The sequence below is a fragment of the Diorhabda sublineata genome, chromosome 9, assembly GCF_026230105.1.
Source record: "Diorhabda sublineata isolate icDioSubl1.1 chromosome 9, icDioSubl1.1, whole genome shotgun sequence".
In the NCBI taxonomy this organism is placed as follows: Eukaryota; Metazoa; Arthropoda; class Insecta; order Coleoptera; family Chrysomelidae; genus Diorhabda; species Diorhabda sublineata.
The window spans coordinates 25,900,859-25,923,191 of NC_079482.1; the positions used below are offsets into that span (position 1 = coordinate 25,900,859).

Sequence of the window (22,333 nt, forward strand, 5' to 3'; positions counted from 1 at the left end):
TATAAAAAAGACGATTATAACCTTTGGCAGCACTGCATTTACTGCGTATGATTCTTCAAAAAAAAAAGAAGACTTTCATATTTTAGGTTATAAATTTAATTATTTATGTGTAATAATTTTTGTCAGATTAGTATAATATATTAAATTGGATATGTGGTCATTTTTTTCTCGCGATCCTTCCAAAGACTTCAATTTTGAAATTGGAGAATTGGTGCCAAGTTTAGAAGACAAAAGTGTGTGGAATCTACATAAAGGAAAGAAAAAAGTGAGTATTGGCAAACTATTTGTAAATAAACAACCCAAAAAGAATTACGTGTTAACTTATACTAAACTTAACTATATTTATAGCAATACTTTATACAAATAATTAAATATTTATATCAATTTTGATTATTTGTATTGTCATAATTAATTTTAGGGGTCGAATGAAGAAGTTTCTGTTTTTGTATTTGATTTAAAAAGTAATCCAGAGTCACAATTAGATGTTGTTAAAGCAGCTGTCAAAAGATTGAAAACTTTAAGACACCCTAGTATACTTACTTATATAGATAGTTTGGAATCAGAAAAAGTTTTATATTTAGCCACTGAACATGTAGATCCATTGAAGGAACATCTCGAGAAGTTATCTTTAGATGCGCCGCAGAGAGATCTATACATAGCATGGGGTATTTTTCAAATAACTGTAAGTTTAAAAAATCTAATCTTATAAATAAAAGTTATATATATTTTTTCCAGAGGGCATTGTCATTTTTAAATAATGATGGTAACTTGAGACATAATAATGTTAATATTTGGTCAGTATATGTCAATTCATCCGGAGAATGGAAATTGGGGGGCGTTGAATATGTCTCAAGTACACAGGACTCTACACTACAATTTAAATTAATATCTAGTCTTGATGTTTACAGTCCACCTGAAAAAAATGATCCATCAAAACAAAGGAATATGACAAAATGGTGAGTGGTATTTTGTATTATATTTATTCATATTATGGTTGTTTTTTAAAGTTCTAGTGATATGTGGGGCTTGGGCTGTTTAATATGGGAGGTATTTAATGGACCTCTAAATGTGCAGTCGTCTTTAAGAAATCCTGATAAAGTAAGAATAAATTACAATATATACAATATACTTTGGTATTTATGATTTTATGTTATACTTTGAACTAATTTGTTATGTATTAAGTCTTTGTATACTTTATTATTTGAGATATGAGGTTGTTTGTTTCTTTTAATAAGGTCTTTTCTTCCAGAAAGTAAAAAGTTATCAATATTTGTTCACTATTTGAATAATTTCTTTTTATAATAATATTTAAATATTGTTAGTTTCTATAAATATTCAAAATCTTTTAGATACCTAAACAGTTAGGATCCTTATATTTTGAACTATTAAACACAAACCCCGTAGCTAGGCCTAATCCTGCTGATGTTATAACAAGGTGTAGAAAATTAGGTGGCTATTTTAAAAATGATCTTGTGGATACTCTACTCTTTCTCGAGGAAATACAAATCAAAGATAAAACAGAGAAAAACCGATTCTTTTCCAACTTAACACCACATTTAGATAATTTTCCAGACAATGTCTGTAAACATAAGATATTACCACAGCTTATAACAGCCTTTGAATACGGAGATGCGGGATCTGCTGTATTAGCACCTATGTTTAAGGTGAGAATTTTAAAAATTCAATAATGTCTCAAAAATTTTTTAATCCTATTAGTGGATTATTCGAATACATATATATGTTTTCAGCTTGGTAGATTGCTTGATGAAGCAGAATATCAAAAGAAAATTGTGCCATGTGTAGTAAAATTATTTGTAAGTAATGATAGAGCTACAAGATCTAGATTATTACAACAATTAGAACATTTTATTGGGCATTTACAATCCAGTACAGTCAACGATCAAATATTTCCTCAAGTCGCTCACGGATTTATGGACACAAATCCTACAATTAGAGAACAGACTGTTAAAGTAAGTTCCAATATAAAACAGAATTGACTATTTCAGTTTATAAAGTGCGTTGTTTTAGTAAGCATTCTATAATGAATATCTTTTTTCATTTATTTACAGTCTGTGATACACCTAGCACCTAAGTTAAATTACAATAATCTAAATGTTGAAGTGTTGAGGCACTTTTCTAGATTACAAGCGAAAGATGATCAAGGCGGTATAAGAACTAATACAACGGTATGTCTAGGTAAAATAGCTCCTCATCTCCACCCGCAAATAAGACAGAAGGTTTTAATATCTGCATTTATTAGAGCTATGAGGGATCCTTTTCCTCCAGCAAGAAACGCAGGTGAGATACATTGAACTGATTTTCTATCAAAAGAGACCTAAAAAGAAGATAAATCCTCACGAAATATATATGAAAAACAACCGATAAAGGCGAATTAATAATAAAATCGATTTTCTACTAATATTAATTAATATTTTAGCGAGTAAGAAAATATGCTTATTGAAATTAAAATTTTCTGAAATACCTTTGGGATTTCAAAGTGCTGACATAAAGGGTCATAAACTGAGAAATATTAGTCTTTCTGTCTCTTCTAATTTTTATTTAGAAAATATTAAACTGTATATGTATCTTTAATAATATGAGCTTACCCTCAATTTTATTTGAGAATTTCCTATTAGAAGTATGACTTTGTAAAATATCTTATAGGCGTTTTGGCATTAGCAGCTACTCAACAATACTATTTGTTGTCTGAGGTAGCATCCCGTATATTACCAGCACTTTGCTATTTAACAATGGATCCAGAAAAAATAGTAAGAGATTCAGTATTCAGAACTATTAAAGGTTTTCTAGGCAAATTAGAAAAAGTTTCAGAAGATCCAAGTTTAAGGGAGAGTATGGGTAAGCAATTTTATATAAAATAATTTCTCTATTTACTTAATTTGAACAATTTTTATTTGGAAATAATTATATTAAAATTTTAACTTTTTCATTTTTGTGATATAATAAAACTTATTTTAATAGAAGCAGATGTTAATACTGCAACTCCGAGCTTAAGTAATGCAGCTGCAACATGGGCCGGTTGGGCAGTAACTGCCGTAACTGCTAAATTCTATAGAAGCCAATCTGATACGGTTAGGTCTTTGAATCCCATGGGCAATAAGATGCTTAGTAAACCTGGATCATTGGGTAGGTTTTCCTTTATCTATTATTTTTTGTTAGTATAGGGGAGGTTTCTTCTCTTCTTATATTGATGAATGTTTTAATTTTTTTATAGAACAACCTTCCAGTAGTAGTATTTCTACGACAACATCAAGTGTTACTTCTATGACCTCTCTCGAGCACGAGGACGCTAGCAGAGGTAACGATTCTGTTTCAGACTATGATTATAACAATTGGGATGATAATGACAATTGGGGAGACATAGAGGTAAATAACGTTTGAGTAAAAGTTTCTGAAGTATAAAAATAATTTGATTATTTTTTTTTTCTTACAGACTGGAGGTCAAATGGTAAGTAGCAGTGGGAGTGGATGTGCAGGAAGTAGTGATCCAACAAGTCCTCCATCTGGATCTGGGCCGACTAATAAAGCGGCGGATGGATGGGAAAATGAAGAATGGGGTAGCTTGGATGAGGAACCAGTATGTAGTGGAAAATTCTCTAATATTCACACTAGTTTATAATTGGAAAGTTTATTTTGTTTTAGATAAAAATGACATAGCAAATATTACTAGTTTATCTACTATTCACAAAGTAGTGAACCTAAAATAATTAGTTTATTGGTTTTTTTAAGGAGCAAGAAGTCGAAGCTACTTCACCTTTAGAGACGTGGAGTTCTAGTGATAAAGCTCCAATTTTACCGGATAACAAATCTTGGTCACCCAATGCTATTGACCATAGGCATTCACAACCTTCTCATAATTGGGAAGATCATGAATTTGAACCTTTAGAAGAAAATCCGGGTGCAAATAATTCCAAATTAGAAGAAGCAAGGAAAAAAAGGGAAGAAAAAAGATTGATGAGACAAAAAGAATTAGAGGCCAGAAGGGCGACGAGACAGACTACAGGACCTATGAAGTTGGGGGCGAAGAAAATATAATTTATGAAATATTTTATGAATTTTAAAAAGTATCACGTTTAAATTGAAATTATTGTTTTGGAATTACCACTCCAAAGCTTCCTGAGAAAATAATGAATTAAAAGTAAACCCCTCATCTGTGAAGATGAAAGTGATACTTTACCGATACGTACGTAATAAACATTTGACATTAACAATGTCTTACCTTATTTTTATAAATTTTTCAATTGTATAGTTACCAAAAACGGGGAGATTGTGTATATGTGTCTTTTATGTTAACAAGAAATCAAATAATTATTCATAAATATTTATTACTGAAAAAGATTTGTCGATTTTTAATAGTTGGTGAACAAATAAAAGTGAAATTTGTTATTTTAATAATATTATTAAATTAAATTAAAATTCCCATTCAATAATATTATTAATCATTAAACAAGGATTTTTTTCCAAGATAATTGTTTTAAATGGTTTCAAAGCTCTCTTGTACAAATAGCATACGTTTTAATTGTTTATAGGTCTGCAGACCGTTTTGTTTATTCACCAAACTTTAATTCAATTCATATGTGTCATTTCACTAAGTATAAAAAAACCAAAACGTTTTGGCCTGGTATTAAATGTAGCTAAATATTTATAAACAAATATCTATTTCAGGATAACGATATTCCTACGTAATTTTTCTTAATGTTCTAAGGTTAGGCAGTTGGTAAATTACATTTTTATTGTCTAGCTTACGCAAGGATTAATTTTATAAAAACAATTTTAAACTTTTAACAAAATCGAAATTATACATTGATATTTTTGTATATAGTTATATTTTGTTGGTTATATTCAATCTACATATTTATATTATTCCAGTTCTATTAAATTACATTTTCGCATATTCAATTATTTACCCTATTTCCTTATTTACCTTTCGTTCAGTCTGGGAGGTATGGATTAATTCCAGTCAAGTGGGGGTAGCGGGTCACTCTTCTGGAAACTTTTTAAAAAATACGTACTTAAAAACACGTTTTACTTTGAAGAAGAAGAAATTCGAATTTATACGAATATACATGTCAGGCAATGCTCTCGAAACACCATACATCAATCTGATGAAGGGGTGTGGAAAGAACATAAAGAAATAATGATCGTTTACTATTAACCATTAATTTATCTTAGGAAAGAAAAAATAAATCTTGAGAAATAATTTTAAACCAAAAAATCCCTCACCATCATTAGAGAATAGGTAAGTAAATTGTTGTGATGCAAAATCCAATCTGTCTCGATTCACCCTATTCAATAACGTATCCTTGGTCGCTCCAGGACGCTAATATGTAACAATCCAGTCACTGTTGGGACATTTTCGATTTTGTTTGACGTTCCCCACCCATTTCTACTAATACATACATAATAGTTTTTGTTTATGGGAGCAAGTAAGTTTATAAGAGTCTTTAAAGTCTGGTCGTTATCAACTGACAACAATTCTCTAGTTTCTCAATGTTTCACAAAATTAGTTTCTTCATAATTATTAATAAATTGTTAATTTCTTTTACTTCTAACTTTTTGGACCTTTTTTATTGTTGATTTGGTTTGACATTATGCATTAGGTACTCCCTAAACAATCATATGAATTGAATCTAGATACAGGAATTTCGGTGGATACTTCTTTAGATAGAAACGTCGATTTTCAAATTCATTGAAAGACAAGATTGAATTATCAAAAACTGGTAAGTTGTTAGCAGCCATAAAATTTTTAGATTAAAAAAAATGAAAATTATAGTTGTTACATATTTTATTATAAAGCCCTTATTTGTAACAAATGTAAGTACTATATAAAACACCTAAAAAAATACGGTGAAAAATAAATACATTAAACGTTAATACTGAAATGTTATCGAAACTATACATTTCTGAAAATTATATTTTAAAATGTACATTGCTCCTAATTATTAAATTATAATGAATGTTTAAGAAAATAAATTAGTTTTTTTTAATGCAGAAATAGAATAAATAAACAAAAATGAATGAAAAGGAAGCAATCAGCACCACTCATAACTTAACAATTTGATACATTTCTAAAATAATTTGATGGTATTAAGCTTATATACTAGTTATAGAAGTGAAATAAATGCAAAAAATTCTATGCATGCGATCTGATTATAGAATTATAAATATCAAGGACATTATATTTTTATACGAAATCAATGATGATTCTCAAGCTGGTGTGAATGAATGAATTTTTTACATTACGACTCTTTTCATTGATTAAAATTATGTTAAGTTGAGAGATTTATATTTCTTAACTCCATAAGCAAGTAAATCTAGAACTGAGCTAAAAAAATATCAAATACGTCTGACAATTTACGCTGGATGCATTTAAAAACAACAAATTGTTTAACAAAACCACCAAGTTTGTTTTGTTCTAAGGTAATGCCAAAATAAAACTGTTAACTCAATATACTTTTAGATACCTTTCGGTATTTTTACATTGTCAACGTAATTGTTAGTTGTTTTTAACGAATTGTGATAAAAATTAAAAAATATTTATTCTCATGTGGTAAATTTTATGATTATAAAAATTAAATAGTTCAATTATTCTACACAGTTATTAAAACCTAGATAAAATAATAATTTTCTTAACAATATTGTTACATAAGTTTAAGCTTACTACATATTATGACTTCCAAATTTAAGAAAAGTAGAAAAAATAAATAAAAATGAAAATGTGACATAGTTTAAAAGAATTTGAAAAAAGCTATAAAATATTTTTTCTTTTTCAACAACTGGATTTTAAAGATTATAAACACCTTGTACATGTTAGCTCGATACTGAAATAAATTATTTTCTTCTTGTTATTTGTAGAGGACTTTCTGGTGGAGATTCTACGGACGTTTCACGTTTTGCTGACTTCTTGGATGGTTTCAAATTTGACGAAATTCTCTTCATAGGTCTAGGAGATATACTTGATTCGACAATTTGATTTTCATTATTTTGGAACCAACTGGCTTTGGTAGCATCATTCGCCGAAGCTAAAAAATATAAATACAAAGAAAAATCCAGTGATCCAATCCAATATTATTTTTAAGAAGAATCTACATGCACAGTTGTTGTTACGTATAACTTTTTCAAATAATATTTATAACAATGAAAACAAAGTTTATATTGTTAGTACAAACCTCTGTATTTTTGATCATGTCTTTGGGAATTCTTCGGTACATGTCCGTGCGAGTCCAAAAGGGCAGCTGCTAACATTGATGAATTCGGAGTACCTTCAGTACTACTCGATGACAAGCTACTAGGGTAAAGTGAACTTGGCGTTTGGACGGGACTATATACCTTCGATATGAATTCTTCATAGGTGGTACTTTTTTTATGTTTCGTCACCACTGTTTCTAAAGATCTAGCACGTTCTTCATAACTAAAATGAATCACATAATAATTATGTAAAAATAATGTTAAAAAAAAACAATTTTCAAAGATTATTGTTTCAATTTTAGCGAAGTCCTTGGTATAGATCAAACAATCATAAAAATGATAAATTAGCTGCCGAAGTATAAATGTACTGTATTATTTTATGTTCAAATTTCAAGAAAAAAACTGAAAAGAAATTAAAACTATTACTAATACAAAAAGTAATAATATAAGGCTGAAATTTAGTGAAATTGATACTTTTCCACTAATTGAGATTTATAAGAAGAAGGAAACTTACTACTGTTGATAATGTTGGTAAGTTAATCTCTTAGCTCTACTGGCGCAAATTGCAGTCGTTCTAACTAAACCAGCTAATACAGATGTTTCAACAATGGCTTCATTAAATAATACTCCAAAATGTGGTACCTGCAAATAATCACCTTCAATATATAAATTAGAAAAAAAAAAAATTATACAATCACCATATTTAGATAAAAATACTCGATCTAGATTGGGGGCCTGAGGCCTTATCTTTCAAGATTTGGAAACTTAGTTAATTAGTTAACCACCCTAATATATTTTCCCCTTTTATATCAATAATCCAACAATTTTTACAAGATCACCGACAAAGCAGATGCTCGATCGTCTGTATCTCTCTGTTACATACACTCTTTGCAATAGTTGACCATTGTTACTTCCCATTTCTGGAGTCTTGTGTCAACAGTACAAAGTCCGATAACCGTTCTAATGATCTTATGAATTAAGTATTTCATAAATGTTACATATTATCATTTTTGGTATTCTCTTCATTATTCTTTGGCTAAATCGCTTTGGGTATGGTGCAATCACTTTTTTATTCTGATTCCTATGTCGATAGCATCTTTAAACTATTCTATTGGTAGTCTTTTAAGAATTCTTTCCACTCTTTCTGCCTTTAGCAAATTTATCTGCCTCGATATAGGTACCAAGAAGATGCTCATTTCTACTTTTTATTTTGTCTTTTTTGTTATTATTTGTATCAATTGTTGTGTGTTTCTGTTCAATTCATCACTTTCTCTCATTATTCCTTATTGCTTAGAATTTCACTTGAAGGATATTACATTCAATTTTCAGACTCAAAGACTTTTGGATATTCAGTTCCTTTCAAAATATACACCATTTCCTGTTCCAGAACTATCTGTTGATTTTTCATTATCCTCTACGATGGGTTTTTCATCCCATTCTTCTTTTGTAGTGAATGTTTATCCTTTCCTTAAAGTCTATTTTGTATTTTTTATTCTTTTTCTATCTACATTACTAATTTCTGGCCTTCAACTGGAGAGCGCATTTTGAGGCTACACCTTTTATGAACAATTCTATAATCTGAAGGTTTAGGATTATTTCTATTACTACTGATGTAGTACTTCTCGTGGCTTCGGCGATTCCCAGTTCTACTATCCTCGACACTTTCGAAAGAAAATCCCCATATTCCAAGTATGTTTGGAATTTATAAGTCGTGTACACTAAAAATGTATATTTAAAAGGATCTTATCGAATAAACCAAAGGATGTAAATAAATTTGCTATTTGGAAGACAAATCTTACAAAATAGTTAATGGAAAATGTGTAAGGAAAAATGTTCTTATTAAAATACTTACGTCTGATTTTAAATTAATCGTTACTCTATTAAAATTTCCTTGCAAAGGATAAATTGTTATTAAAATATCACAGAACTCAGTGGGAATGATATCACGTCTATAATCTCTGTTATGCTCACACCATACAATGTGAACTTCGTCATTGCCCAAATGTCTAATCTAAAAAAAAAAAAAAAAAAAATTGTAGAACTCAGATATTTGTTTTCATGCGAACAAAATTATTTACCTTATTAAGTACGGCTTCTGGGGTATCTCCAGGCATTCTGGTAGCAACATGGAAAATAGCTTCAAGGAAGCTTGTAGCTATATAAGGAGCGGTCAATCCCGTTGTTCCTTGACGTTGTAAGCCTCCCAAAAATCCTGTGTGGTTTTCTAATTCGACTTCCCAAGCTAATGCAGCCAAAAATTGTTCGTAAGCGACGCTCCCACTTTGATTGGATAATACTGAATTTTTATCTTCTTGACCAGGAGCTACGTAAATAATGGCAAACTGCAAATAAAAAAATTATATAAATTATTTCATATTCAAATAGGTGTGGTATGTTATTTTGTTATCTGAATTAATTCTATTAGTGAAATTAGCGAAAAATATCTTTTATTGTTCACCTTTTTAATAAAAAGGGCGAAAAAAATCACAAACGATGATCTAAATCAAAGATACAACATAATTTCACATAATAAAACTTTTTTGTGTTACAAAAAATTGTTAAATAATACGAATAATTCCAGTTGTCTACAATTTCACGTTTAATTTGTTGTTCAATTACCGCGTAATAGAGAAAAGAATATCAAAATACTTATTATCAACAAATAAAGTCAATATTTTTTTTTCTCGTCAACAATCCCGACATTCTTTTTGTTATTTTCCCTTTTAGGCATCTATATTCGTTGGCAAGAGTGATTCTATTTCGTTGCTTCTTCGACAGGTATCAAAATGACGGGATGGGAATAGTCGTCTCTATTATTACATAACTCATTAACGCCACCTTTTGTTCGATTATAAAAACTTAAAAGGCAACCGTCGAATCACAATCATCTAGTGTTTATTTTGCTTTAAAGTTTCTGAAGATGAGCTTGATGATAGAAAAGTTCGTCTATCGTTAAAATGTCAATATAGTTTTAACAATAACAGCGTGTTTTGTATAATTATTTTCCTACCTTGTGCGTTTCTCGACAGCTCTGATTATCTAAATTCCTCAATTCTCTCAACAATCTGTCAGTCTTATTAAGTAAATGCAATTGTTGTCTTCTTTCCCAACCGGCCAATCCCAATTGAGAGAAGAATAAACGGCAATGTTGAAAATCGTTTTGTTCCGAAGCGCTTTTTATATCTAAAGAAATAAAAACGTCATCAAATTGTAGCGTTTTTCTGTTTCAACGTATACTTACTTTGTTGATAAGTGACAGCGCTACCAAATGTCGGATAATTTGTTTCCGATCGACTATTTGGTCTTTCTACAGGTTGACCCAACATCGAATGAACTTGTTGCGAATACCTACTCTCTTCCAATTCCATGTTTCTTTGACTAATAACAGACGCGATAGCCTCGTTTTCCAATTCGGTCGACATTGGCGGAGCGGCTGGTTCGTTTAATTTTCGATTGGCGTTTTCAAGACATTCTGGACTTGTATGACCCAAATATTGAAGTAGCTATAAAAAATATATATATATATATATATATATATATATATATATATATATACGATATAATCGATGCAGAAAACCATTATGTCAATGTACTTACGTCGTCTAGTTGATCTAAATCGGGCGCTGCGTTAGAAACATCCGGCAATACGTTGGGAGGTCGATGTCGTATAGCGCTCTGCGGTAAATTATGTAGAAGAGGTGCCGTTATTAAACTTTCCATTTGAATAATGTTTTCCGAATTTTCCGCGTGATATTTTAAATATTCCGTTTCTGTCGGTTTCTTTTTCTTCGCATTTTCTGGATTCTTATACAAAATCGATGCGTCCCAACTAGATTTACCGGAAAGATCTCTCAAGATCACCCTAACTTGTTTATCGGCGGTCGATAGACCAGCTGTTACTCCTCCACCTGGTAGTTCCAACGTAGGTAATTCCACCAGACTGGCTATTATGTTTTTCGATAAAATAAATAACTGAAAAAATGTATAAACGTACGAATAAAAAAATATTGAAAACTACTGAGATTTAGAAAAAATGTACCTGAATATTTGATGCGGAAAAAATACTACTCGATAGATCATCGGAACTCAGATTGGGAACGTCATCGTGTTCCGATACGAGTGAACTTAGCCTAGTAGCACCTACGGCCATTGGAAAGTGGCCCAGATGAGTGACTAGATGCGTAAGGATTGTTCTCGCGCATAATTTGATAGCGTCTTGACATTGATTATCTTTCGAAGAGGAATAACTTTCCGAAATTTCTAAATCGTCGGAAAGAATATTTGGATCAAAGTCGTCGTTCATACTAGGTTGAGTTAATCCTCCGGGATGTTCCAACGACGCTTTCCCAAGCATTATTTTATTCAATACCTTTAACAAAAAAAAAAAAAATTAAATCAAATAAAACGAAAAATATTCGAAAACTTCGAATTTGTCTTCTGGTTATAAGAATCTTAGTCACTCCGAAGGAATTTGCTACCACAGATTAGTTAGATGTTCGATGAGGTGCATAAAAAGTAAATTTGTCGGAATTCTTAAATAATCCACGTTTTTTAAAACTGTTTGTTTATCACCCCATTTTTTTTAATTATTTGTCGAGTGTCCGGCTTCTTCGTGGTCTTCCTCTTTTCCTTGTGATGTCAACTGTAGCACTTCAGGTTGTTTGGTTTTAATGTCATCGGTTAATGTGTTTCTAACTCTCATCATCTCCTTTATTCGGTCAGACCTGGATTTATCAGTTGCACTTTCTTCGAAAGTACCTTTCAGTCACCATTGACGTTTTTCCGTAGATTAATTCCATCTAGCACATTTCTCAGCTTTTACGGATCGCGTTATATATTCGTTGTTGATATTTTTTGTAAATCTCTTTATTATCTTGTGTTGTTTTATTTGTGTCCCGTCCTCCAAGTCAATATCTTGTACTCTTCTATGAGTTTTAGTTTAATTTACAAATTAATATGAAAACCGATTATTATGTGATATTCTCTTTCGTCGACACTATAGATTTGGAATCTTTACAACAATATATTACAGATAATAATAATAATAATAATAATAATAATAATAATATAAATGTATAGAATAATAAAATTTCACCAAGACCCGTACTCTTTGTTCCATTTAAAATATTTCGTACTATCTTCATCTTTGACGCAAGACGTTATTTTCGCTAACGCTTTTTCGACGTCCTTTACATTTAACATCCTCAAATTTATATCAGTTTTATTATTACCTCCTTTTGTATTGATTTCGGATATTTTTTCTCGAACAATAACCATATTCGCTTCTTTACACAAACTTTTTATATCCGAACCCGAAAAATTGTAAGTCAATTTAGCCAAATGTTGCAAATCTTTTTTATATATTTCGTTCGGCGTACATAAATATTTGTTCAATAAATCTTCTCTGGCTTTTTCATCGGGCAAAGGTACTAATAATCTCTTTTCGAAACGTCTCAATAAAGCCGGATCGATATTCCAAGGTGAATTGGTACTACCCAAAACGAAAACGTTCGTAATCGAATCGTGTACGCCGTCTATTTGCGTTAAAAGTTCGCTTTTGAATCTCTTCGAAGCTTCGTGTACGCACGATTGATTTGCCAATGCGTCAATTTCGTCTATGAAGATTGTAGACGGGGCGTACTTTCTGGCCATTTGAAATAATAGCTTAATCATTTTTTCCGATTCTCCTCTCCATTTACTGATAAAAGTGCTGCTGGTAACGTTTATGAATGTACTGTTACCTTCCGAAGCTAATGCTTTGGCTAACAAAGTCTTTCCGGTACCCGGCGGACCGAACAGTAATACTCCTTTCCACGATACAAGGTTTTCAAATAAATCCGGATAGATTAAAGGATACACCGTAGCTTCTTTGAGTTTTTCTTTAACGTTATATAGACCGATACAATCGTCCCAAGTTGTTTCCACTTTAGTTGTAATAAATTCTTTTTTTATTTGTTCCGCCATGTCTTTCATATCGGTAGGAATTACATCGAAATCGATTGAATCGTTATATTCTTTTTCTTTAAAGTGTATTTCTTCATTTTTGGTGTTTTGTTCATTATTTAATGGTTTTATTTCGAATGGAAAATCTAATGTTTCCGTTTTATCGTTTTGTATTATTTCTTTTTTGGTAGCACTATTTTTTCTTTTAATTTTATCATTGTTTTTTGAAGGTTCTTCCAATTTTTTAACAATCTTCGGATATTTTTGAAATTTCGTATAATAATAACTTTGATATTCTTGTAGGATGATTTCCAAATCGACGTTTTCACAAATTTCGAAATCCGAATTGAGTAGAGCTTCTTTTTCTAAAATTTCAGCACTTTCCACTAAATTTTGTTCTCTTAAATAACTTCGAATTAAATATAAAACGTTTCTTTTTCTTTCGCGCGCATCCGTTTTCGTTTTATCGTATACGGTCGGTAGGGATTTCAATTTTTTTCTGGCAAATAAAATTTCCGTTGTAGACATTTTTAATAATAATAAATGTATGATTTACGCCAATTTCAATACTGTTTATTTGGATTCGGTTTCCAAGTAAACAACAGATTCGTTGCTAGGCAATTGAATATAGTCAGAGAGCAGATCGCGCAATTTTTTAAAATGAAAGAAACAAGAAATTAACGATGGTCAAATCACATTCTATTTATTTCGATGAAAACATTTGTAGGATTTCTCTTCGAATAACGTATTCCGGGACACACAGGAATACACACATTTTGGAATACTCTAAAAGGGCTTACACTACTCTGGGAAACTGAATGTATCAACCTAAGTATTTAAAAACAATCTAATAATACTTTTAAAATGTTCAATACCCTTCAAGTTAAATTTTCCAAAAAAAATTATTCAATTAATTTGACAGAATTTATTCATAATCCATGTAAATTAGAAAAGATTTGATGATTAAAACCAGTATATAAATCTTACCGTAAATACTTGAAGTAAAAGAGAGGTTCCTCTATGTTCACCGTAATCGGAAATTTGTAATAATTTTTGAGGCCCCAATTTCATACACCATTCCCCCAAACAAAACAGCAAAGCAGTACCTAAAGCCTTATCACTTTCTCTAGCCGTAGATCCAAGTGGAGTATGTAGAAATAATGCGGAACATAAAGTTGTAATAACGGCGTTACTTAATCTTGGATATTGGGTCCATAATAACGGTGCATGATCACATAATAAGAATAATATATTACTCGCCAATTGGGCTATCACTTTATTATTGAACTGCAACGAAAAATATATTGATTAAATAGAATTATTATAAATAAAATAATGTTCTATGAAAAATAATAAAATTATATGACAAATATTAAAAATGATTTGTAAATATTAGTACACAAACTTTCAAGTAATTTCAGATTCTATTATTTTTTAAATAATTAGTAATTTGCATTTAATGTACTAAATCGAGTATTGTTTGTTCCAAAGTTGATTAAAAGATACAAATAATTTTTAAATTTCCGATTTTAATGAAGAAAAATTTAAAAATCACTCAAGTAGTCTATATAAATGAAAATACACAGTTTATTTTTTATACAATGCCACACTATTGAATTCACTACCTCAAATTCAGGATTAACTGAAATCAATTTTTATATATACTGTGTTATCATAGTTACAAATACCATATTGCAGGAGAAAGAAAAATAAACCGAGATATTGAACAGTTTACTATCTAGTAGGGCTCTGTAAATATTATTCTGAGAGAAAAAGGAATATCAAAAGGTACCTAACGACTATATTGTATGGGAGTAAGTCCTGGATAGTAAGCCAGAAAAGTAGTGAAAAAATAAAAGTTCGGAAGAGGAAAATACCCTAAAAAACACTGGAATGACAGAAATATGTAAAGAGCCCAAAGAGTTAGGTGGTTGCTAATAGATCACAAATGGAGAAAAAGGGAATGGAAGAAGAAGTGGCAGGCCGGAAAAAAAGAATAGGAAAGGTACCATTAAATTTTAGAAGAGGAAGACAAGAGGACATAAGAACAAAACAGAGCTTAAATCGTTTGATTATACTCAAGTTTGAAATATACATTTTGTAATTTTTTCAATTGAAAAATATTTATAAAATAGATAATAAAATATTCCACGATTTTCGTTTGTTCGGCCAAAATATCCTTTTACATATTGAATATTTTTCTTATTACGACGAGGTTTGTGGTATATATTAAATAACAAAAAAAACTATGTAAAATTTTACCTTTAAAGCTAAAAGGATGACGTTAAGAGAATCCACCAACTTTGGATGGAATGTTTGATTTTTTAATTCTCTATATACAAAAATTCCAAGGGCAGACAACGCAATACATCTAGCTTTACCTTTAGGTTCTCTCCTGCCAGCCCTCAACAAAATACTAACTATATGATCCTAAAATAAAGTTTGATTGTTATTCATTATTCAATTATATATAGAATAATTTTATTTTTCTTACCTTTACATCCGGACACGATATAACATGCATATCGGAATCTGGTTGAAGTACAGATATGGAATTGAAATGTTCCGTCTGACTAAGCAGATTCGCCAAGAAAGACATCGCCTCAGTTCTTGGCGACGTTTCCAATTTTTCGGTATTATTTAAAATTACGTTACAGGCGTGAATAAAATCTAATATTAACAAAGAAGCACCGGGTAACTGTAGAGAGAAAAATCTCGGACCTAAATATTTCAGGCATGTGCTTATCACTAATTTTGAGCTACCCGTTAAAGCTGAAATATAAAAATTTTTAATTAATAATAAATTGTCATCATTAATATGGAATAATTTAAAAGTGAAAATCATAGGACGCTCTGGTTCTAATAGTTTATATTAGAGCTCATTGCATGAACAGGAAAATAATATAAAATACAGCCACAGCGTCCATCATCCTCCAAAGACAATTAAATAACATACAGAAATGGCTAAATACGCGAAGAATCAAAATTTGTCCAAGTTACATTTCATTAAAAAGACACCGGTGTCCTCCAGCTCTAAATAAATATTTAGGAATGCATCTCAACAATGAATATAACCTTTAGAAGCGAAAACTAATTAACTCCAGATCAAAAGATTTGTACTGGTTACTCATAATTTACTTACAAAACCATTATAAATTCAATTTTGATGTACGATATCCCTCTATGGGGATGTACCAGCGAATCGAATACAAGTAGTATCTTAAGAAGACAATCAAAAATTCTACTTATGATAACAAACGACTTTTGGTACATTTCAAATCATGAAAACTTAAATATCCTCTACATAGAAAAAGAAATCGCCAATCAAAATAAAAAACACTGCAACAGACTGGAACTACACTACTCCATCCACTGTTAGTATCCCAACCCAACAGAAGACTCAGAAGGACCTGAAAGATGGTCGGAAATGACCTCATCTTGCCAATTGGAGTTCAACGGTTCACGGGGCAACCAGTATTAGCTCATGAAACTATTGTAAAGCGTTGAATTGTAATAAAACTAAATTTAAAAAAATATTTTAATGTTAAGAAAAATACACTACTACTCACCTGTATGTAAAAACCTATACATTTGTGGCAAATACGTCCGATGTTTGCTATCACAGTTAACAGTTATAGTACAAATAAGTCTCAAGGCATTCAATTTTCCAGCTTCGTAATTATTAGGTAACACTAATGCTCCAAAGCACCAAGGGAGAATTAAAGTTAGAGGGGGAATCAATTCCGGAGGAGATGGGGTACTCATATTGTCGGAAGAAATACCTTGGTTATGACTAATCTTTATTAAGGTGTCTGTCAATTTTACTAAATATTCAAATACTTGAGCATGAAGTTTTGGATCGGATATTTGGTTAACGTCTCCCAGAGCACCTATAGGTAAATTAAAAAATATTATCGATAAATTTCATTTCGATTATTATATTAATTTCGTACCCAACATTCTTTTCCAAAGTATAACGGCGACATCGGGCAACCAACCTCTTACAGATCCTCCACAAATGACACCTCTATTTTCGCCCGATAATTCGAGAGTTTGGTGATCAGCAGACAACATATCCAATTGAATGGGCGAATCTTTGATGGAATTACTTTCCATACCGCTGGAGGGAGCCGGACTAGGGGAACGAGTGCGATCAGTGGATTCAGTATCTTGAACTGCGATATTTTCCAACGATTTCGAACGTTTTCTATTAATCTAAATATAATAATGGCGATGAATAAACGAGATTAAATTAAATATTTGTACAAAAAAAAAATCTTACATTTCTATATTTTATGTGAGTTGATCTTCTCTTCAATGTTAAATCATTATCACTATGGCTTCTAGATAAAGTCGATTTTGTTCTCTTGGATAATAATTGTCCGTCCGGCAATGTGGAATCTTGTCGAATAACTGCCGTATGAACAATCTCTCCTGCGCCACAAGGTGTTGTACTATGTTCTTGTCTTATAGTAGTTCTCCTAGTTCTTTTTGACCTATTTTCGTTTACTCTATCCAGAGGTAGATTAGTTAGATCGAGATTATAAACATGACGAGCTAAAACTCTGGTTAAAGTTTCCATTGTTTTCTAAAAAACGAACTTCTCATAGACATCTCTACGCATCATAAATCATTAGAAACGTTTCAAATATTTACAATGCGATTACTCATTCGATATTTTCGTATCGACAAAAACAAAAACTTACCGCCCATTCTTTGATTAATTCCTCCCAAACTGTCAATGATGTAATGACATGTAAAAATCTATCCCACAATTCTCTACTAATTAACACATTCAAATTTGCTTTGATCCACGTAACAATTAACGTTTGGAAAATAGCTGGGGCCAATTTGCCTCCTAATGTGGTTGCTCTTTTTTTAGGAGGATTTTCTCCAAGCACTAATGAAGTTATTTGAAGTAACACAAGTAACAGTTGCTCCCTTGAATAGTAAAACATTATCACCACAACAATGAATTCTTTATTTATTATTAATAGTTCATTACCATGTATTGCTATCCATTCTGGTATTCATTACCATATATCTATATATGTTTAGGACTCTTTTACAAGCGTCTGTTTGTTCTTCCAACATTCTTGGAACTTGTGAATTTATTTCAACCAGAAAAACATGAGCTGCGTGAGTCATAAATAGCTGATAAATATTCTACAAAAAAATTAGGCGTATAACGCACAATTATTATTTTCCAGACATTTATCACCTGTGTTCCAGCTCTCACTAATAAATTTTCTTTATGAATGGCTCCTAAATACGAATCATTTCGTAATCGAGCCGGTCTACTGTTATCAGAATATGAAAAATCTTCATTTATATTTCTCGGTACATCTTCAGGTAATTCTAAAGCATACGGAGGTATTTCTACTACATTACCTTGTATTAGGTCTTTATATAGCCCTATGATTTTTCTAATCGCTACGACGTGAGTGAAATTGAGAAGAAACGCTTGGCGGTACAGTTCATGGATAAAGTTTACGTTTTCTCTGGTACTGTACAAAACTTCGCGAACTATTTGAGGAGCTAATTCCTCATCCGATGCGGTTCTATTTGTTTGAATTGACAAAGCTAGAACAAAAATATAATTGTATTAATTGCAGATATGTGAAGCATTATAGGTATATATTTAGCGATCAACTTTAAACAATATTGGAGACAGTTCATATCCATGTCGAGCCTTATTGGATTTGTCGATCGTTCACCTATATGTCTTCCGGTCGCCAGTACCGGTCTTTTCCATCAACACCAGTATCTCTCAATACATTTATAGACTTCTCGTGTTGCACTCTGTCGAAGGTCTTTTAGAACTTTAATGTTTATAAATCTATCTTTATGAAACGCACTGTACAATTAGATTATTAAAATAATTCAAACCGAATGTTTGACAATTCTTTTTTTTTTCAAATTGACTGCAACATTTGAAAAACAACACCAAACATAATTACAGTTTTTAATATATGCCACTATTATGTGTTCCGGGCAGAATTAAAGAGTTAGAACTCGAAATTGAATGGTAAAATATTATTTGTTTGAATAATAAATATTAACAAAATTATACCAGAGTCTAAACTTGGATGAGAAGAATCATGTTGAGGATCATCTTCATGAGATCCTTGAAGATTTTGTATTGAAGATGGCCCAATTGAATTAGCATCTTTATTATCATGTGTCTTTTTAGTTTGATGTACATAGTTAACGATCCAAAGTATAAGACTAACACAACAGTGGACAAATTCATTTTCAATTTCAGGTCTTCTTAACAAAGGCAGATCTACAAATAATGAGATGAAAATCAAATTTTTTTTTTTTTGATAACAGAAACATTTACCTAAATTTGGTTTGTATAGGGATGTATCTTTACTAAAGTTGGGGAAAATTTTTGGAATATAGTAAACTTTGAATTTTTCTAATAAAAAACTAAAACAACGATGGTGGTGTGATGTTTTATCTTGCCATTCTAATTTTACAACCTAAAATAATGATAAACATTAATGCTACCAAGAAAATGGTCTTGTGTTCTGTACCGTATGGACAATATATTCCAGTAAAGCTTCCAAGTAGAATTTACTAATGTGGTCGGGCGCTTTTTCTCCACTAGAAGGTGGTAGAATCGGTAATAATTCTGATGCAGTTACAGGATACTGAGCATTGATATCGTGAAAAACGCTTCCACTATATTGAGATTGAAATACACTTTGGTTCCCAAATCCCGGTACCAGTGCTGAGAACATGTTGTTTACATATTCTGGGGCATTTTCATTTAATGCTTGGTACCACATTAAAAAAAACCTGCAAAAAATCTCTTGAATAAAGTAGAATTTCCATGTTGGAAACAAAAAATGTCGAAATGTTAGGACTGATTTTTTTTTAATTGAAAATTAAACACAATAAAAGAATGGATAAACATACCACATACCTGATACCTTGTCGTCTTAATTTTATAGAATTTCCAGGGTGTAACAATTTTGCTAAAAGTCTGCTGAGTGAATGTAACTGCCATCTTCTGTGTATGAGTTCCGGTAAAAGACACAACACTTGTTCAAGAATCCATAAGGTACATTCCAATTCTTCTTTGTGAGCTTTATGTACTATGGAGTCGAATTATTTATGTCAAAATTTAGTCCATTTCAAATTGTATCATAAAAACTTACCCAGATGAAAAGACAGCTCTGTCACCACAGAAACAGATACATTAGCAATTATTAAGTGATTATTTACATAATGATAATAAAGTGCAGATGATGAGTTAACAATTATGTGTTTCTGGTGATTACTATCAACCTTGTTTTCAATGTGAAATGATAAAAATCATACCAAACTCTAGATAAATTTTTTTCAAAGCAATTTTCACATTCATTTGACTATTCTACTAATGGAAAGCGAAAAAAAATTATTGGATAGGAAATTTGTTATACGATGCAAACCTAATAAAAAAATATTGGTATTGATATTTTGAAATTAATCAACAGAAACACATAAATGAGGGGTCTTCAAATTTCAAAATATTTTATTGAACAAAAAATTACATAATTAGGAGATATTTGTTAAAGCTTTAATAATTATCAATGCAAATAAATTATTAACACTGGTACTATTGAAATTAAATATAAGAAATTTTTGATTAAATGCCAATAATAAATAGAGCTTATTAAACTGAATTTTGGTTTGTATCCCATATTGTAGGATACAAAAATATAAGAATTATAATGAATGAAAAAATCTTTCGAAAGCAATACAAAAATTTAAGAATTTTAATGATTTATTTAAACATAAATTAGCAAGTCAAAGTGGTAATTATCTTTAATTTAAATGAATATATTACATAAGTTACTCCAAAACTAAAGTTTTGTTTATCCAGCCAAAATTAAAACTAAATTACAATTACCATCAAACTAAACTTTCTTGTTGGTATTTTTTGGTTTATGTATTAAATTAAGGATAATCATAAATAACTAGTAAACCAATAGAAATTCCCTATATGGGTTCTTTTTATAATAAAAATGTGGAAAGCTTCTGACACTGTCTGTCAGTGTTCCATTGCATAAAGGACAATTGCTGACTTTCAGACATTGCTTTTCCCCATTTTTTGTTTACAAACTCTTGTTTTAATTTTAGTTTACTGTTAATTTTCTTTATGAATTACAAGTACCATTTCTGTGTCTTTCAACAAGTAATTTAAATTTTGGCAGCATAAACCAAGCTTGAATTAAATAATGACAGATGTTTGATTCTAAAATATTTGTACCCTATTTTGTAGATGATCTTTAAAAATTTATTTTCATTAAATTATTACTTTCCAAGAACTATCAATTTTGTAAATATTTTTATTTTAAATGAGGGTTATTGATATTATGTTCAACCCTTAATCATATTTATCTACCATTTAGTTTTTATAGGGAGTAGCTACTAAGTATTTTTGAAATGTAGGCCACATCTATTACATATAAAATAAATATCCTTTGCTTATACATGTATCAATAAATACATATATACAAATAAATATATATGGATGGGAGCTTTCAATTTACCTCTTTGTCGCAGATTTGTTTCAGTTTGAACAAAGCTTTCATAAAGGATATTATAGATATGACTGAAATTAGCTTCAAAAAATCCTTTTGCTTCACTGGTATCCACATTTTCTAAAATTGAACATATCGTGAATAATTATCTAACCGTGCATATTAAAAGTTATACCTAAAATAATCTTTAAATGTTTCACTCGAGTAGCAACGTCTTTTTTGGGATCTTGTAATTTAGTTGTTGATTTCTTAATATCAACAAGATTTCGTTTCGTAAACATTTCAAATGTTGATAACATTACATCATAGTATATAACATTTTTATCGATAAGAATTATTCAACTTTCGTCAAATAAACGTAGCTCCAGTTTTATTTGCTTTTCTTTTACATTTTTGTAAAAATTATATGTGGATTGACGTAAACATATAAAACGTCAAGTGTCAGTGAGTGGGTTATCTTTCACTTTCTTCTTTTTTATGAATTCACGATCATCACCTCATTAAATGAGAGGATATTGGAATCGAGACTACTCTATTTTGTGTAATTCCAAATAATTAAGACTTCAAAAATAATTTATTTGTTATCTTAAAAATATTTCCGCCTCAGGTGTAGGTAATTTGAATACGAAATATACAAAGTAAATTTTTAT

General features: G+C 30.5%; 2 protein-coding genes across 4 annotated transcripts; one reads left to right on the top strand and one right to left on the bottom strand.

Annotated features, from left to right (window-relative positions):
- Positions 1–40: 40 nt before the first annotated feature.
- On the top strand, positions 41–4,912 carry LOC130448780 (N-terminal kinase-like protein). Of its 2 annotated transcripts, XM_056786290.1 has the most exons (12): positions 41–265; positions 419–682; positions 736–956; positions 1,008–1,098; positions 1,350–1,664; positions 1,749–1,970; positions 2,070–2,298; positions 2,665–2,856; positions 2,980–3,144; positions 3,233–3,384; positions 3,452–3,595; positions 3,748–4,912. In XM_056786290.1, the coding sequence occupies exons 1-12, from the start codon at positions 152–154 to the stop codon at positions 4,051–4,053; spliced, it is 2,415 nt and encodes an 804-aa protein (XP_056642268.1). In that variant the 5' UTR covers positions 41–151; the 3' UTR covers positions 4,054–4,912. The 2 variants fall into 2 exon arrangements, with proteins under 2 accessions (XP_056642268.1, XP_056642269.1); XM_056786291.1 differs by lacking the exon at positions 419–682 and having other exon boundaries at positions 95–265.
- An 873-nt stretch (positions 4,913–5,785) lies between these two features.
- Positions 5,786–22,126, bottom strand: LOC130448858 (ral GTPase-activating protein subunit alpha-1). 2 transcript variants are annotated; one of them, XM_056786401.1, is made up of 25 exons: positions 21,859–22,126; positions 21,693–21,803; positions 20,316–20,333; positions 20,081–20,252; positions 19,689–19,953; positions 19,493–19,634; positions 19,223–19,435; positions 18,371–18,732; positions 18,155–18,315; positions 17,856–18,090; positions 17,432–17,737; positions 17,103–17,364; positions 16,719–17,039; positions 15,644–15,921; positions 15,412–15,579; positions 14,137–14,436; positions 11,246–11,575; positions 10,804–11,178; positions 10,448–10,709; positions 10,217–10,389; positions 9,285–9,548; positions 9,059–9,217; positions 7,721–7,848; positions 7,188–7,429; positions 5,786–7,040 (listed from the first exon to the last, which is right to left on the bottom strand). In XM_056786401.1, the coding sequence occupies exons 1-25, from the start codon at positions 21,980–21,982 to the stop codon at positions 6,850–6,852; spliced, it is 5,562 nt and encodes a 1,853-aa protein (XP_056642379.1). In that variant the 5' UTR covers positions 21,983–22,126; the 3' UTR covers positions 5,786–6,849. The 2 variants fall into 2 exon arrangements, with proteins under 2 accessions (XP_056642379.1, XP_056642380.1); XM_056786402.1 differs by lacking the exon at positions 20,316–20,333 and having other exon boundaries at positions 5,795–7,040; positions 21,859–22,101.
- Positions 22,127–22,333: the final 207 nt, after the last annotated feature.

Coding starts and splice junctions, on each gene's coding strand:
- LOC130448858 (XM_056786401.1), bottom strand. CDS start 21,982: ATGTTATCAACATTTGAAATGTTTACGAAACGAAATCTTGTTGATATT. Junction 15,922..16,718: donor GTATAGGTTTTTACATACAG/GTGAGTAGTAGT, acceptor TTTATATTTCAG/CTTTAACGGGTAGCTCAAAA. Junction 11,179..11,245: donor TTTCCGCATCAAATATTCAG/GTACATTTTTTC, acceptor ACATTTTTTCAG/TTATTTATTTTATCGAAAAA.
- LOC130448780 (XM_056786290.1), top strand. CDS start 152: ATGTGGTCATTTTTTTCTCGCGATCCTTCCAAAGACTTCAATTTTGAA. Junction 266..418: donor TACATAAAGGAAAGAAAAAA/GTGAGTATTGGC, acceptor AATTAATTTTAG/GGGTCGAATGAAGAAGTTTC. Junction 2,299..2,664: donor TCCTCCAGCAAGAAACGCAG/GTGAGATACATT, acceptor AATATCTTATAG/GCGTTTTGGCATTAGCAGCT.